This window comes from Prionailurus bengalensis, chromosome B2 (assembly GCF_016509475.1).
Source record: "Prionailurus bengalensis isolate Pbe53 chromosome B2, Fcat_Pben_1.1_paternal_pri, whole genome shotgun sequence".
Taxonomy (NCBI): domain Eukaryota; kingdom Metazoa; phylum Chordata; class Mammalia; order Carnivora; family Felidae; genus Prionailurus; species Prionailurus bengalensis.
Window position 1 is genome coordinate 32,126,964 of NC_057349.1, and position 14,600 is coordinate 32,141,563.

A 14,600-nucleotide genomic window follows, 5' to 3' on the forward strand; every position below is an offset into this window, starting at 1 on the left:
GCCATGATGGGAAGGTCGGCCTTTGCCGCCATGTTGAGAAGGTCGGCGCCTCCCCGATTACCGGCCATGATGAGGGGGTCAGACTCGGCCATTAAGGCCGCCATGTTGGAGAGGTCCAAGGATTTTTTTTTTTCCCCCCCTCCCTCTTTACTCAGTCCTCCTCCTTGTCTGTAAGGCCAATCGGTGTTTTCTTTCTGAATCCTCCGCCCCTTGCGCGGTCCCTGGCACGTGGTAGGCACTCAGTGAGTTGTTGATTTAGTGAATGAATTGCTTGATGGTGAAAGACAAGCCACTACGGAGAGCAGGGAGATGGGACCCTTCGCCGCTCTGTGCTTGGGGACCTTGTATGATCCCTTCTGCAGTCAGGGAAGGGCTTTGGGTCGTGGACTAGACGCCAGGCATGCCACGAGACCCGGTCCGACCTGAGGTCGAGGGCTACAGGCTTCTGTGTTTTCTTGGGAGTTAACTCTGAGGTGGGGCTCCGAGGGGGCACCGCCCTGCCTCAGGCCAGACACCGCATGCACCGAGAAGGCGGAAGAGCCAAATGCCCTCGGGCTTGAGTGGGCAGTTCAGCCTTCTGGGAGGAGGCCATATGTCTGGATAGTGGGATTTCTCTGAGAGATGGGTAGGGGAAGACCCCTGAGATACAGTCCTGTGTCCCTTGCAGATTTAGGTTGAGGACATTTGAATCCCAGCTGCGCCACTGTTAGATGTGTGATCATATCCAATGAACATCTCTAGCTTGCTGGCCAGTAAAGTTGATAGGGTTGCTATGAGGATTAGAACAGGTAACTTGTTTAAGGTGCTTAAAACAGTGCCTGGTACACCCTCCTAAGTGCTTATACTTAACCCCTATCTCTGCAGTGGCAGCACATGTGTGATCTCCCACAGGACACCCTCTTTGATTATAGGAAGGCTCTTGGCTGAGAAGCCCCTAAGGGAGGCATGGGAAGTGGTGGCAAAGGAAAAGAGCGCCATGGCTCATAGTTGCCCTTCTGCCCTCTCCCCTCTTTGTAATCCTTCTACAGCTCCCTGTCCCAAACGTTTATGGCCGACCTTGGCCTCTTAGGTTCCGCTCCACTACTACTCCTCTAAATCAGTTCCCCTCTTCCCTGCCCATCGCCCACTCCCCATCACCCCCCTCCCCAGGTCTCCTCCTATTCCTTCCCTGGGTCACGGGCAAGGCCCCTCTGCCAGTGGTTTGCATTCCTGCCACTCGCTGTCCCACAGGGGTATTCCTACACTGGCTGCAATTGCTGGGAAAATTACAGGCTCAGCTCGGTCAGGCTTCCATTGTCAGCCTCCCCATATCCCCCAACTTAGCTGTTCCCATGTGGTGCAATTTTTCTCACCAAGTGTTGTTTTCCTTTTCTCTGCCTGTGTTTGCACGGAATGCCATGAATTTGATATAGTGATTGCCTAACACATATACCACATAATAGTATTTTATTTCTTTCTGAAGCACTGTTTGCATGACAAATGAGTTGGTAACATTTGTGCAACTCCTTGCAGCTGTGCAGTTCCATATATAAGGAATGAGCCTTTCGGCATCAATACTGGCCCCGTGTAGTCTAAGAGGGCTTGAAGCTGACGCTTAAACCAAGTGAACGTTCCGGCATTTCGCAGAGTTACGGTCTGTTTCATCACAATGGATCCCAGGGCGATTTAAAAATATGTACTGAACTAGAGCTGCCCCCAGCAGCGGTCCCCAGCGTGGGCTTTGTCAGCCTGCCTTGTGTTTGGGGACGCTGCTACCGCCACACATACCCGGGGCCAAGTGACCCCCACCCGCCAAGCCTGTTGTCTTGCCTCTAGCCTGGAACCCATCATGTTGGCAGCTGCGGGTTTTCTGCCCCCCTGTGGTCTACTGTTTGCCTCCACGGGGCTTCTAGCAGTTGCTGGATGCATCTCACTGGGTCGAACAGGCCTTTGGGGGTAGGGTGCTACCACTCATAGGGTGCTTGCCAATCAGTGTCCCCCCTGCCCCCCCGCCCCCATGCCCGCCCCCAGGAAGAAACCTCACCATCTGATTGAGCAAAGTCAATTGGAAAAACCCTCACAAGTCAGTCGTCCCTCTCAGGTCTGGGGCCTCTCCGTTTTCCTCCTAAACTCCTCATTCCAGTCCTGCCCCTTCTGTGGACTGATAGCCCCTCTGAGGCCCTCCATCAATGTTCCCTGCCCCCAAGACCCCATTACCTGCTTGTTGCTGCTCATTTTCCTCCACATGACCACCCACACCTTCTTCACGGACCCTCGTGTCTGCCCCAGCGCAGGCTTGGCCCGCGGCCTCGCGTAGGGAGCTGCCCGCAAGGCTCTTCCGGGGCCTTCCGTGTCGCGGATGGGAACGCATATTTTAAAGTCAACTGCTGCTCTGCATGCCCCCCCTTTCTCATCACTTTCTTGTGTGTGTGTGTGTGTGTGTGTGTGTGTGTGTGTGTGTGTGTGTGTGTTTTAAGGTGAGCAGCTCAGGCTGCGGGCGGTCTTCCTGATTTATTAAAGGCAGAAGAGGAAAAACAAGCTCCAATGTCCAGATCTTCTTAGTAACCACATCCACACATTTAGCGGAGGTGAGGGGCCTCTAGGAGGACGTTCTGGATTCCCAGAGGGCTGCCACACCGCCTGCCGTCCTGCTGACCTCTCTCTCTGTCTCAGCAGAACCTTATAATAACAACAGCCATAAATCTTTTAGTGGCTTCCATTCTCCTTCTCCTGCAAAAGCCCTGCACGCATTTATCAGGTCCTTAAAGATGCTCAGGGACCACGAGCTCCTCCTTGATCCACCTCCTCACCAGCCTCGTGCATCTCGCCAAGTTTCCTTGGAACCACATCTCGGGTGGGGTCCCACCGCGGAGTGGTGGGGCACAGGGAGAGCGTGGTTGAAAAGTGGCGACCAAGTGGGTGCCGTCTAGGCTCAGATTTTGACTGGAGTGGTCCCAGCACTGCCCAGCTTCTGGCCGCCTCATCTCGGTGCCCTGGGGAAGAGGAGAGCACCTTAATCTCTCCAGGTTGCACGAAGGGGCAACGGGACTCCACAGAGAAATGCCAGAACAGGTGTAATGGGCACTTATGTCGCCCGCTTTTCATAATCGGCTGAAAATGTAACAAAAGTCTCATTCTTCTGGCCACACTTTGAGATCTGTGGGTTAAGAGTTCCTTTAGAGGCACGGAATACATTCCCTGATGTCAATAGCGAATTGTGTATGAAGAAAAATGTAATGCTTTCAGAACATTTTCTTTTGGGCTTTGTCCATGATTAGATTACACTAAATTACAGAGTACAGATATCAGGCAATTACTCTTTGCTTTTTAACTATTCAATTTCATGGCAAATCCACGTAGCTCAGTAATTATAAAATCATACCGATGTGGTTGCCGAGAAAATACCTCATCATCTCCATCTTGTGAAGCTAGGTTCAGGTCGCCCTGTAATTACCAGTGGTCCTGTTAAGTGTAAAGTACATTCCAGACGAAGAGGGGTAATCTGTAACTCTCCGTAACTGCCAGTTTTCTGGAGAGATTCTTGCAGATTTTGCCAGATAAACCTCAGTAACGTGTGAGGAAGAACGGCGTCCTTACCTGACTGGTTCCTCTGGGCACTCTCCCAGTCTCTGCTCCTGGCTGGGGCCTGGCTCTGGCAGTGGATCGCTTTAACCAGGAGTGTGTCTGTCTTTACTTCTGTTTTGTGAAAATATGGTCATTTTGTCTTGGCTCAGCTCACAGTCTCCTCCCCAACCTCCCCCCAGTTTTAATTTCTTCCAGGGCTGTGCATGTCCTGTAAGCAATCGAATCTGCTGTGCTGGACACTGAGGAACTCGGAGAAAAAGAATTAATTGAGCCAATTGTGAGAAATTGAACAGCGGCAGGAGGAGGAAAAGGAGAGAAGAAAGGAGCCGACACGTCTAACCAGGCGGCTGGGGCACCGTGCATACAGATGCAGGTGGTGGCTGGGTCCCTGTTGCGGCTCATTACTGAGAAGCACATCAGAGGCCGCTGGGTGAGGGTCAGGGACAACAGCGCCGAGCTTTGAACGGGGCTCTAGGTACTGTGGTTGCGGAGCGAATTCCCATTTTAAGAAATGCAGACTGCCTGGGGCATGATCCCCTCGGGGTCTCATTTCTCTCCTTGGCGCCTATTTCAACACTGCTATTCAGCCCCGGGATCTTAAGGAAAACCCCAGCGGGGTGGTGGGAGTGGAGGCGTGGGGGGGGGGGGGGGGGGAGAGGTGAGCGCCCCCTGCTGGTGATGGGGGAAGGTAGTCTCACTGTAGGGACAGATCCTGAGCAGAGACACGGGGAAAGACACAAAAGCAGTGTTTTCTCCATAGAAGGAGACGGTGACCGTTTAATGGTTTTCTGCTTTTTTTGGAATGGGTTCCAGATAATGGCGGGAATGGCGTGGTGGTACTCCGAAGGGCGAGGAGGAGTCTTGGATCCAGTTTTCCCCAACAGCATGCTTTGTAGATTCCTACGTTTCTCCCTCCCTTTTCTCCCCTGCCCTGTGCAGCCCTCTCTCCAATTATTACAGAGTGTTTTGGCAGCGTTTCCTGGGAACCTGCAGCTGCCCTTGGGATGATCAGTACGTGCATAGGAAATTGTGGGAATGTGCAGCATGGAGGGTGTGGGTCCCATGTAAGGCTTGGGTGTTCCTCAGGACCATTCAGAGCACCCCCAAAGGACCATCCTTTTTAAGGGTTGGGGTCGTCTTGTTTCGGTAACTACTGTCTGTGGCTAAGTTCTCGCAATGGTTGGGGTGGGTGGAAATACGGAATGGACCTCCTGTCTAATTGCTGATAACCTATGGGTAGAGGGAGCTGTGTTTCCTCTAAGGCCCCAGTTTATAAATAAATGAGCATCCATTAATGTAACATTAAATTAGAATGAAATTTCCCATCCAGTTTTGTTTAGGAGGCAGAAATCAGTGGGTTGACTGTGAAATTTTGCTGCGGATGCTGGAGCATGCAGTCACAAGGTGATAATAATGATAGTAATTTGCTCGTGCCTGTACCCTCATCTCAAGGCACGTATTACCACCTGGCTTTTGCAAAGCCTCATTGAGGTTAAAGGGCTAGCTGGAAGTTACTCAGCAAGGGGTTGAGTACAGAAGTCTTACGGCTCTCCAGCCCATTTAGACCTTGAGTTTGCCAATAAACAGAAAGTGGAGACCTGAATTCCTCGCTCTGCCACCGACTGGTGTGTGGGCCGAAAATGCCATCTCTCTGGACCTCAGTTTCCTCACCGGCACAAATCTTGCAATTCCGTGGGTCTCACGTGATAATTTGAACGGAGAATTTAGCCAAGGCACACGTTTTGCTACTGTATATGTGCCATTTACAGCTAACTCCCTCTGAGCTTGATTTTTCCCCCCTTTATGCAATGACCCGGGGTTTGGCCTTTAAAAATTAAAATATTAAATAAAAGAGTCGTTTCTGTTTATTTGCCACTTTATTTGCCAGAGGGGGCTTGCTTGGGAGAGTATTTTCCTTTGGAGCCCGGCTGTGGGGCATGCAGATTCCGGGGTCTCCCTCGGGTGGGAGGGCGCTCCCAGTTTCATCCACCTTCCCCTGGAGCGGGCTGTCATTTGTCTGTTGGGGAAAAACACAGGAGGTCTGCAGCTTGGTAGATTCAGCGGGTCCACTTCTAAACCTGGCCGCCAACCCAGGGCCAACCCGGGAGGAGGGGGCGCCCCCAGGGGACTCTGGGCCAGGCTTCTGGAAGCTCTGCCTCTAGCTTTCTCTGTAGCCTGGGGCAAGTCATTTAACCTCCCGGTTCTTCCATTTCAAACACCAACTCCCCACCTCTCTCCTCTCCTCCTGGGGACCCTGAGAAGTAATTAGTGGCTGTTTGTCAGACAAGTCCTGGCTTTGCACAAGTGGCTCCGGCAGACCTTGAAGGGCAGACCTTGAACCGGGCAAGGCCACGTGGAGCTCAGGACTTCGATTTGTAGAACAGATAAAGAAAATGCAGGCTTCTGTGGCCAGACTGCTGCAGGGTTTCCTTCAGAGGAACTGCCCGGCCTGGGTGGTGTTTTGGGAGGGAACACGCGATCTGGAGCAGGGGAAGGGTTGGGTGGGTTGTCGTGGTCAGCTCTGCCAGGAGGGTGTTTGGGAAAGGGGCCTGAGCCATCAGGGCAGGGCCTCGAGATGCCCCTGGCTGGGGAACTGGGCCTCCCCGGTCCCCAGGAGCCATCTGAGCCCCTGCTCTGTGATCAGGCTTCCATCCGAGACGGGGGCACCCTTTCCCGGAGAAGACCACTTCATGTTCTCAAGCACAAGGCAGAAAAACAAATCGCCATCCCCAAACCCTGCTCAGATGCACTCTGGGAATATTAACGTGGGTGGACAAGGCTGAGCCCCAGAGGCAGAGGCGCCCTGCCTCCCGTACCGTTCCGGGCAGGCAGAAGCACCTCACTCAGCAGCCCTTCCAGGGCGGCCCGGTACTTTTCCAGCTGCCTGGAGTTCATCCTCGTTCCAATTGCCACAGGAGCAGTCAGCTGTGAAATAAGGCAGAGTTAACAAGAAGGAAGAGACACGGAGAGCGCCATTAACCCCTGGGCGCCTCACGGGCGGCCGGAGGCACTGCCAGGAGCCACACCACCCTGCGGCCCCATTCTGCCCCATCCTCTGGGAGCCTCGGCCTCCCAGGACCCGGCAGGGAATTCTGGCACCTCCCTCCAACTCGATCCAGGGGCCCGGATCCTGGGAGTCCCCCGGACTTGCTGCCCAGGGACGATCAACAAACCTCCCCTGGTGGGGAAGCTGGGACAGGAGGGGAGGGTCTGCAGGAACCCACTGCCCCCACCCCGCCCCTGTCTTTTCATGTGGGAGGAAACTCTCCCTCCCCCTTCTCCTGAGTAATGATAACCAGCACCGTGAAGCCTTAGGGCGCAGGCGCCATTCTAAACGCTTCGTGTATATTAAGCCTCTCAATAACCCTGTGATGTAGGGATCATTAATGTCCCCATTCTGCAGAGGAGGAAAGGGAGGACAAAGGGGTAGGATAACTTGCTCCAAGCCACACAGGTACTCAGTAGCAGAGGGAGAAGGTGCTATACCCAGGAGATCTGACTCCAGGGTCTGTGCCCATGACCACCAGGTCTTCTCTAGCACCGCGGGGACACAGGCGAGACCCCAGAGTTGTCTGGAGGCTCATCACCAAGAAAGGTGGTTGTGGCAGAGCCGGGGGTGCTGAGCTTGCTGTCACCCCCAGAGCTTCCTGGTTCAGTGGTCTTGGTTTGCAAACCAGCTGGCAGACTGGGAGATTGCCTGCCTGTCTGGGGAGCCGTGATGGAGGAGTCCCAGGCCCCCCACCCCCACCCCTCACTGGTGGTGGGAAATGGGCTTGGGATGCCTGAAGGCAAGCAAAGGGTCCCCGTGGGCTCTGGCCTCCAGCCCTGCCGTGTCCTCACCTTACAATGAGGAGGCTGGATGGAATGATCCGGAAAGGACCTCCTGGCCTGTATATCATGTTCCAGGGGGATGGAAAGGGGATGACGGGTACCTCACCCTCAGCCTCCGAGAGGCATTCCACAGGATGTAACATGTGCTTTAAACTGCCTTGGATGCGGAGGGCAGTCCTGAGGGAGCTCCCCTTTGCCAGCTGAACCAGTCACCTCCAGTTCCTCCTGGGGAGCCCAAGGAGCATGTGGGAAGGAAAGGCACACTCCCCTAACCCCACCACCCAGGGTGGTGACAGCACCGAGGAGGCCATGACCGACCTCCCTGTTTATGGATGGACAGCTGATGGGGTCTAAAGACCCCTGGCTGGTGTCCAGCTCAGTTTTGCCCTGACTGTGACCTTGGCAAGGCCCTCGTTCTCTCTGCATATCAGTCTTTTCCTCTCCCAGGCCTCTTTACAGGGAAGTGTCCCTCCCCTCAGTCCTGGAGCCCTTCCTTCTCCATCCATACCCACCCCCTTAAGAATCCCACTGTCCTGGCTTGAAACTCCAGCTAATTGCCGATGCCTCCCACATTGATGCCTGCAGCCCTGAGCGCTCCTGAAGTCCAGACGGCTATATACACCTGCCTTGTGCGACGCCTCCACCTGGATGCCCACCAGGCATCTTATAGTTCACAGGTCCTGTCTGACCTCCTGACCTTCCTCCTGCCATCCTGCAGCCAACCATAGGCTTCACCATCTCCTGAGTGGCAAATCTATCCTTGCAGGTATTCCGGCCCCAAACCTCAAAGTTCGTTTTTACCTTTCTCTTTCTTTATACCCTGCATTCGTTCCTTCAGCAAATCCTCAGAGCTTCTAACTCGAAATTATTTCCAGAACCTGACCACTGTGCTCTGCCTCTACCTTGACCACCCTGGGCTCTTGGATGTGCTAGCAGCTCCTCGGTGGTCTCCCGAATCCTGCCCTTGCCCCTTCGGGCTGCTCTCAACACGGAAGCTGGGGAGACTCTTGTAAAATGTGAATCTGATCATGTCCCTCCTCCGCTCCAAAGCCCCCAGCAACTCCCACCTCAGCAGAGGGAAGGCAAAGTCCAAACAATAGCCTACAAAGTCCACGATCTGGTCCCACCTCCCTCTTCCTCCCTGACTCCCTCTGCTCCAGCCACTCCAGCCTCTTCACTGTTCTTCCACACTCTTCCACCAGGCCTCCTCCTGCCTCGGGGCCTTTGCATTGACTATTCCTGCCCCCTGGAATGCTCTTCCCCCAGATATCTTTGTGGTTGCCTGCCTCACCGTCTCCAGGTCTCAGCGCTAATACCGTCTCCTCGTGAAGCCCGCTCTGACCACCCTGTTGAGGTTGCAACCCATCCGCCTCCAGTCCCTGCCTTATTTTCCTCCACGGCACCTGTTAGGACCGGCCCCATTATGATGCTTGCTTCTGTATCCTGTCTGTAGTCTGCTGCCCGTCCTTCTGGCATCTCATTTCCAGTCCCCCACTGCAGTGTGAGCTTCACAAGCTCGGAGGATGTATCTGTTTTGTTCACTGCCCTATTGCCAGGACCCAGAACTGAGCCATGCTTCACACTTAGGGCTCAGTGTCTTCTCATCTGGATAAATGAGGCTGAGAACTTAAGAGCCGCACTGGACAAACTCAAGGTTTGCTCAGGCCGCCACGATCTGTGCATCTTAACGCAGCACTGCGGGCCCCAGGCCCTGGGTCTTAACACTGTAGTCGTCTCCCAGGGCACCCTTGTCCTCTGTCTCCTGGTGACCGCAGTTGCCCCCTGACTCGTCTCCTGCCTCCACTTGTGCGGTCCCAGGTCTTTCTAAGTCAGATGAGATGACTTCCCTGCTGTGAACTCCCCAGTGACCTTTCAGACATGGTTCCTGGACCACTAGGCCCTGCCACTCTCTTGTCCTCTCCCAAGTGCGCCCTGGCCTTGGGAGCCTTACACCTACCACATGCTTCCTGAGCAGGGCCTTTGCCGGCACTTTTCCTTCTGGGACGTTCTTGCTCTAGCTGTTTGCATCACAGGCTCCTTCTCATCATTCTGGTTCCAAATCAAATAAATGTCACCTCCTCTGAGAGGCCTCCTAGCCAAAGCAGTGCCCCCAGCCCCCACCCCCTCACCCTCTATCATGCCTCCTTACCCGGTGCCTTATTTGAGACAGCTGTGTCATTGTTGGTGTCTGTATCTCTCCTAGGATGGAACTTGTTGCCTGAATGTCTGGTTTGCTGCTGTGTTCCAGAACAATCTGTGGCTGGCAGGGGGAACCCTTCCCCACACTAGGTTTCTCTGCATTGTCCCCCTGTCTGCTCACCTTGATAACTTCGTTTTCTTCTTCCTCTGTGGGCTCCACAGGGTCCAGAGGGCCCACTTCCTCGGACCTCTGCTGTACAATCAGGGATTTCTTTTGCCCTTTGTTCCGCTCCTTTTCCTAAGGGCAGAGCACAAATTTGCACAAAACCTGCCATCTCTCCACCGCCCAGATGGCCCTCGCCTGTCTCTGCCCAGGGTGCTAAGTGGTCTGAGCTTCCCACAGGCCAAAAGAGTTCTCCCAGGTGCCTCTACACGAGGAGTTCCAGAAACCCAACGGCTTACAAATGGCCCTCAGAGTCGTTCACCAATAGGTCAACTTGAAGAAGAATCCGTTCCTTTGTAGTTCAAGCATTGCACCCAGATTGTTACTGTTAATTAAGTTAAAATGCTGAAAATAAGGGCTGCCCTTCATGCATATTAAGTGTGGAAATGTGTTTTTCTTCGCAGAGAGCCCATAAAAAAGGTGGCAAGACAGCCTCGCCTGGGAGGGCGCCATGGGGTGGCCCAGAAACTGGAGTCCCTGGGAGGTGATTTATAAGAGGCGAGACAGGGAGATGAATTATGGAGGAAGGAGTTTGCAGCTTCTTCAGAGAAATCCCGGTGCCTGGCAATTCTGAGGAGCAAAACCACAGAGCGGATCAACGCAAAGCGTTCTTGGTTGCCATTTTGCTAGTTTATGTTCTACCGACGTTGATTGTTTCTGCCCAGAGCTAAACCTTACGTGGCATCCTGCTTGCCAGGTCCCGGGGCACCGAGATCAGACACACCTCAATCCTTTGGCTTCTCTAATGACCCCCTTGGGATTCAGCTCTGGGTCTTGCCTGCGACACGATGATTCTAGAACAATTGGTTGTCCCTTCTGGAGAGGAAGCCGGTGGTAGAGAAACTATGTTTAGAGAGCCTGCTGCCTCTCTTCCATATTTCCATGTCTACCCCTGAAGAAGGGGAGCTGGGGCCGGCCTTGCCTCTGCAAAGGACATAGGCCACTGGGTATGTGGAAGCTTGCCCCGGACAGAGTATGGAGGTACAGAGGCCATGCGACCTCCCAGAGAACGGATTCGTGTGTTTGTGCCTACTGGAGCTGAGTCTCAGACAGGTGGAACACGACAATCCCCTCCAGCTCCTCAGGTCAAAGAGAAACAAATATCTGCACAAGATACTCAGAACCCCTTGGCATCTAAAGTAAAAGGCACGGGGAGCCAGGCCTGGCAATCCAGTTTTCCAGAGGCCCTGCTGCCTGAGTTCCATTAAGCCTGCCTTGTTTTCTTCCGGGCTTTTTTTTTTTTTTTTAATATTTTTTAAAATTTTTATTTATTTTTGAGAGAGAGAGAGAGAGAGAGAGAGAGACTGCATGTGAACAGGGGAGGAGCAGAGAGAGAGGGAGACACAGAATCCGAAGCAGGCTCCAGGCTCCGAGCTGTCAGCACAGAGCCGGATGCGGGGCTCGAACCCACGAGCTGTGAGCTCATGACCTGAGCCAAAGTCGGACTCCCAACCGACTGAGCCACCCAGGCCCCTTTTCTGGCTTCTAAAGAAGAGGCTCTGACCAGCACTCCGTGGGGGACCAACCCCTCACCCCCTCCTTCTCTCTGAAGACCCCTGCTCAGTTCTCACCTTTTCCCTTCCGACACCCCAGGGGGGCTTCTCCCACCTCTGAACTTAGCACTTAACCATCAGCATCACTTGCTGGGCAATTAATCCCGTCCTGCCTTGTGCCGTGTCCCTTTGTTTTCTATTGTTAGCGAATTTTTCATACGATTGTATCTTGGCTCCTGAGCCTGCTCCTTGAAGACGGAGGTTCCTCGACTTCCTCGCATGCCTGGCCTCTCACCCAGGGTGGCCCTTTGTACTATGGAGATGCTCAGCAAATATTTATCGGCTTGTTAATTGAAAATTTCCTCTGAAGGATGGGCAGGGTGGGAAAAGATGTCACTTGTGGGAGCCGCTGTCACCTTTGATTGGTGCTAGTGGGGAATGAAGGCGGCAGGGAGGCAGCTGGAGTTTGGGGTCAGCTTGGGTCTGGGTCCTTCATGCTTCCCTCGATGTCACTGATGCCAGCTATGCAGCTGATTAAACGTGGGTTTCCCCCAAGGGACACTTGTGCCTTAGAGAGACTAACACCACTTCAGCGCTGAGCAGCTGTGAGTCACTTGGACCACGCTGGGGAGGCAGGCAGCCTGGGGGATTTCCTACCCGAATCCTCTGGAGCTCGCTGTGAGTGAAGATGGGAACGAAGGCTTCCGTCTGAGAGGCCAGCATGACGGCCACGTGCACCATCAGCAGGACAGCCACGGCCTTGCGGGACACCATCCTGGGGCTGAACAACGACAAGAAGCTCTTGTCAGGTTCACGGCGCACTCCCTGCCGATAGCTGTGACGTTGAGCAAGCCGCTCGGCCTCTCCTCGTGTGGGCCGGGTGTGGGGCTTTACCAGAGGAGCTCAGAGGCCCTTCTCTGCCCCAGAGAGGTGAACAAGTGCCTGGGAGAGGCCGTCCTGCCCCCGTCACACAACTGGGGGAGAAGCATCCCACACGCCAGCCACCCTCGTTACCGGTGAGGTCTTCCAAAGCTTCCAAAGCTCGTGAAGGGGGAAGAACTCCATGTCTCAGAAGAAAAACTCTAGATTAGCAACAGAATGGTGCCCCAAGACTCAGGGAGCCCTCACTGCTCCCTGGGATGGACCCAGGCCCTGATGACCCTGGGTGTCCCCGGGAGCACCAGGCGAAGACCTTGGGTCTGAAGAGAAAGAGGCTGGGACCCTTTGCCCCGGGGGAAGGCAGAGTCAGATGGAAATTTTCAGCAGGGAGCAGCATCCCGGAGCTGGGAGTGGGGTCTCCACCCCTCTGGGGCCAGCGCTGGCTCGGAAACAGGACTCTTTTGAGCCCCAGTTAGCTGCCTGTTGGTTACCATCTAGAAAGGACAAGAGTTCACCTCTGCCCCGCACCTCCCTCCACCCCACCTCAGAATGCCACGAATGCTGGGGGTGCCTGCGTGCCTGCGTGGGGCCTCCTGTGTCCCAGGATGGGAGCAGGTCTGGAATGGTGGGCCGGAAGGTGGGCCGCCGACAGTTGCCAGGGACCAGGTGGGTGTGGTGACCTCAAGAGTGCAACGGCTTAAGAAATGGGGTCAGAGGGGCGCCTGGGTGGCTCAGTCGGTTGAGCGTCCGACTTCAGCTCAGGTCACAATCTCACGGTTTGTGAGTTCGAGCCCCGCGTCAGGCTCTGGGCTGATGGCTCAGAGCCTGGAGCCTGCTTCCGATTCTGTGTCTCCCTCTCTCTCTGCCCCTCCCCCGTTCATGCTCTGTCTCTCTCTGTCTCAAAAATAAATAAACATTAAAAAAAAATTAAAAAAAAAAAAAAGAAATGGGGTCAGAGAGTGCCTGGGTGGCTCAGTCGGTTGAGCATCCAACTCTTGATTTCAGCTCAAGTCATGATCTCAGGGTCGTGGGCTCAAGCCCTACCTTGGGCTCTGTGCTGAGCATGGAGCTTGGTTGGGATTCTCTCTCTGCCCCTACCCTGCTCATGCTCTCTCTCTCTCTCTCAAAATAAATAAATATTAAAAGAAAGAAAGAAAGAAAGAAAGAAAGAAAGAAAGAAAGAAAGAAATGCAGTCAGTTGGGCAGGCTTCAGGCCCTGTTGGGATGGTCCAGTGGCAGGGGTTGTTGAGGGCGCTTCCTGCTGGGTGCCAGCCTTAGTTGATTCCGTAAGTAATGACCCCGGTGCTCAGTGTCCCCTTCTAAGCCCTCTCTCACATGATCCTCCCACTCATCTGGGAGCAGATGAAATCTGGGGAGGGGAGGAGGCCTAGAGAGGTGAAGACCTAGGGAGGGGCCAGGGCCCAGAGCGAGGAAATGAGACCAGGGGCGGCCCCTGCTGCAGCCGGTGGGGGTGATCACAGGGTTGCAGATAAAGAGCTTTGGGGGAGTCGGCCCTGGGGCTGCTGGTGGGAGAGGGTCGTGCCCTGGACTGGCCTCTAAGTTTCTCTGCGGGTCCAACCCCAAATCCCCCTCTGGAGAGGATCTTCGAAGGCTGTGGGCTTGCATCCTGCCTCTTCCCTGGGACCTGTCTCCTCCGTCATCTGAAGCCACTGCTATGAAGCAGGACGCTCCCTCTGCCTTCTTGCGATCCTTCCTTCCGCCCCGTCCTACTTTCTCTCTCCATCTGGCGAACACTCCATGAGAAAGGATGCGAGAGCTCAGGCAGCCAAAGCCTCCCATGCCAGCTACATACAAATTCCTAGTGGGGTCAGAAGACCGCTCACCCACTGAAGGCGGACCCTCAGGAAGCCGAGACCCAGCCCCGGGAGGATCTGGAGGGGAACAGAGGATGGGTGGGGGGTGGAGAGCTCCCAGGCACTCTCCCCCTCCCCGTTCCTACGCTTCCCCGATGGCGCGTCTGTGGAGCCCTGTTTCCCTCCCAGTGGGGACGGATATGTCACATTTATGGCGTCCCATTTCCTTCACAGAGATGCTATAGAGCCCTTTTCATTCCGGTGTTCGCATTTCATTCGCTCCATAAGAATCAATAAAAACTTTAAATAAAAAAAGGCAAAATCCAATTGCTGCTCATTTTCTTGATCCAACTGGCAGTTGGCATGTCACCTACATTCATTTGTGTTTCTGGGAGCTCGGAGTGGGAGAGCTTTTCACTGTGTGATGAGCCAGTGACGTCCCTTTTCCATCTCCAGCGATGGGGCTCCAGCCTTCAAGTGATCAGCTCTGGATAAGCGGGCACCTGTCTCCTTCCTCCCCACCCATGGTACCACCCGACCTGGTAAGAGTTGCCCCGTCCTGTAATCTCTCTAGGGACCAGCTTTCTCCTGAACTTTCCAGAGCAAAGCCTTCGTGCCAAGTGGGGTCCGGTGTCCATGCTGAGCTCTGGCTTGGGT

General features: G+C 54.4%; 1 protein-coding gene across 1 annotated transcript; it reads right to left on the reverse strand.

Moving 5' to 3' along the window:
* Positions 1 to 6,324: 6,324 nt before the first annotated feature.
* MLN (motilin) lies at positions 6,325 to 12,876 on the reverse strand. Its single transcript, XM_043593151.1, has 3 exons — positions 11,908 to 12,876; positions 9,716 to 9,832; positions 6,325 to 6,489 (listed from the first exon to the last, which is right to left on the reverse strand). Exons 1-3 carry the CDS (start codon positions 12,022 to 12,024, stop codon positions 6,325 to 6,327), a joined length of 399 nt encoding a protein of 132 aa, XP_043449086.1. The 5' UTR covers positions 12,025 to 12,876.
* Between the last annotated feature and the right edge of the window lie 1,724 nt (positions 12,877 to 14,600).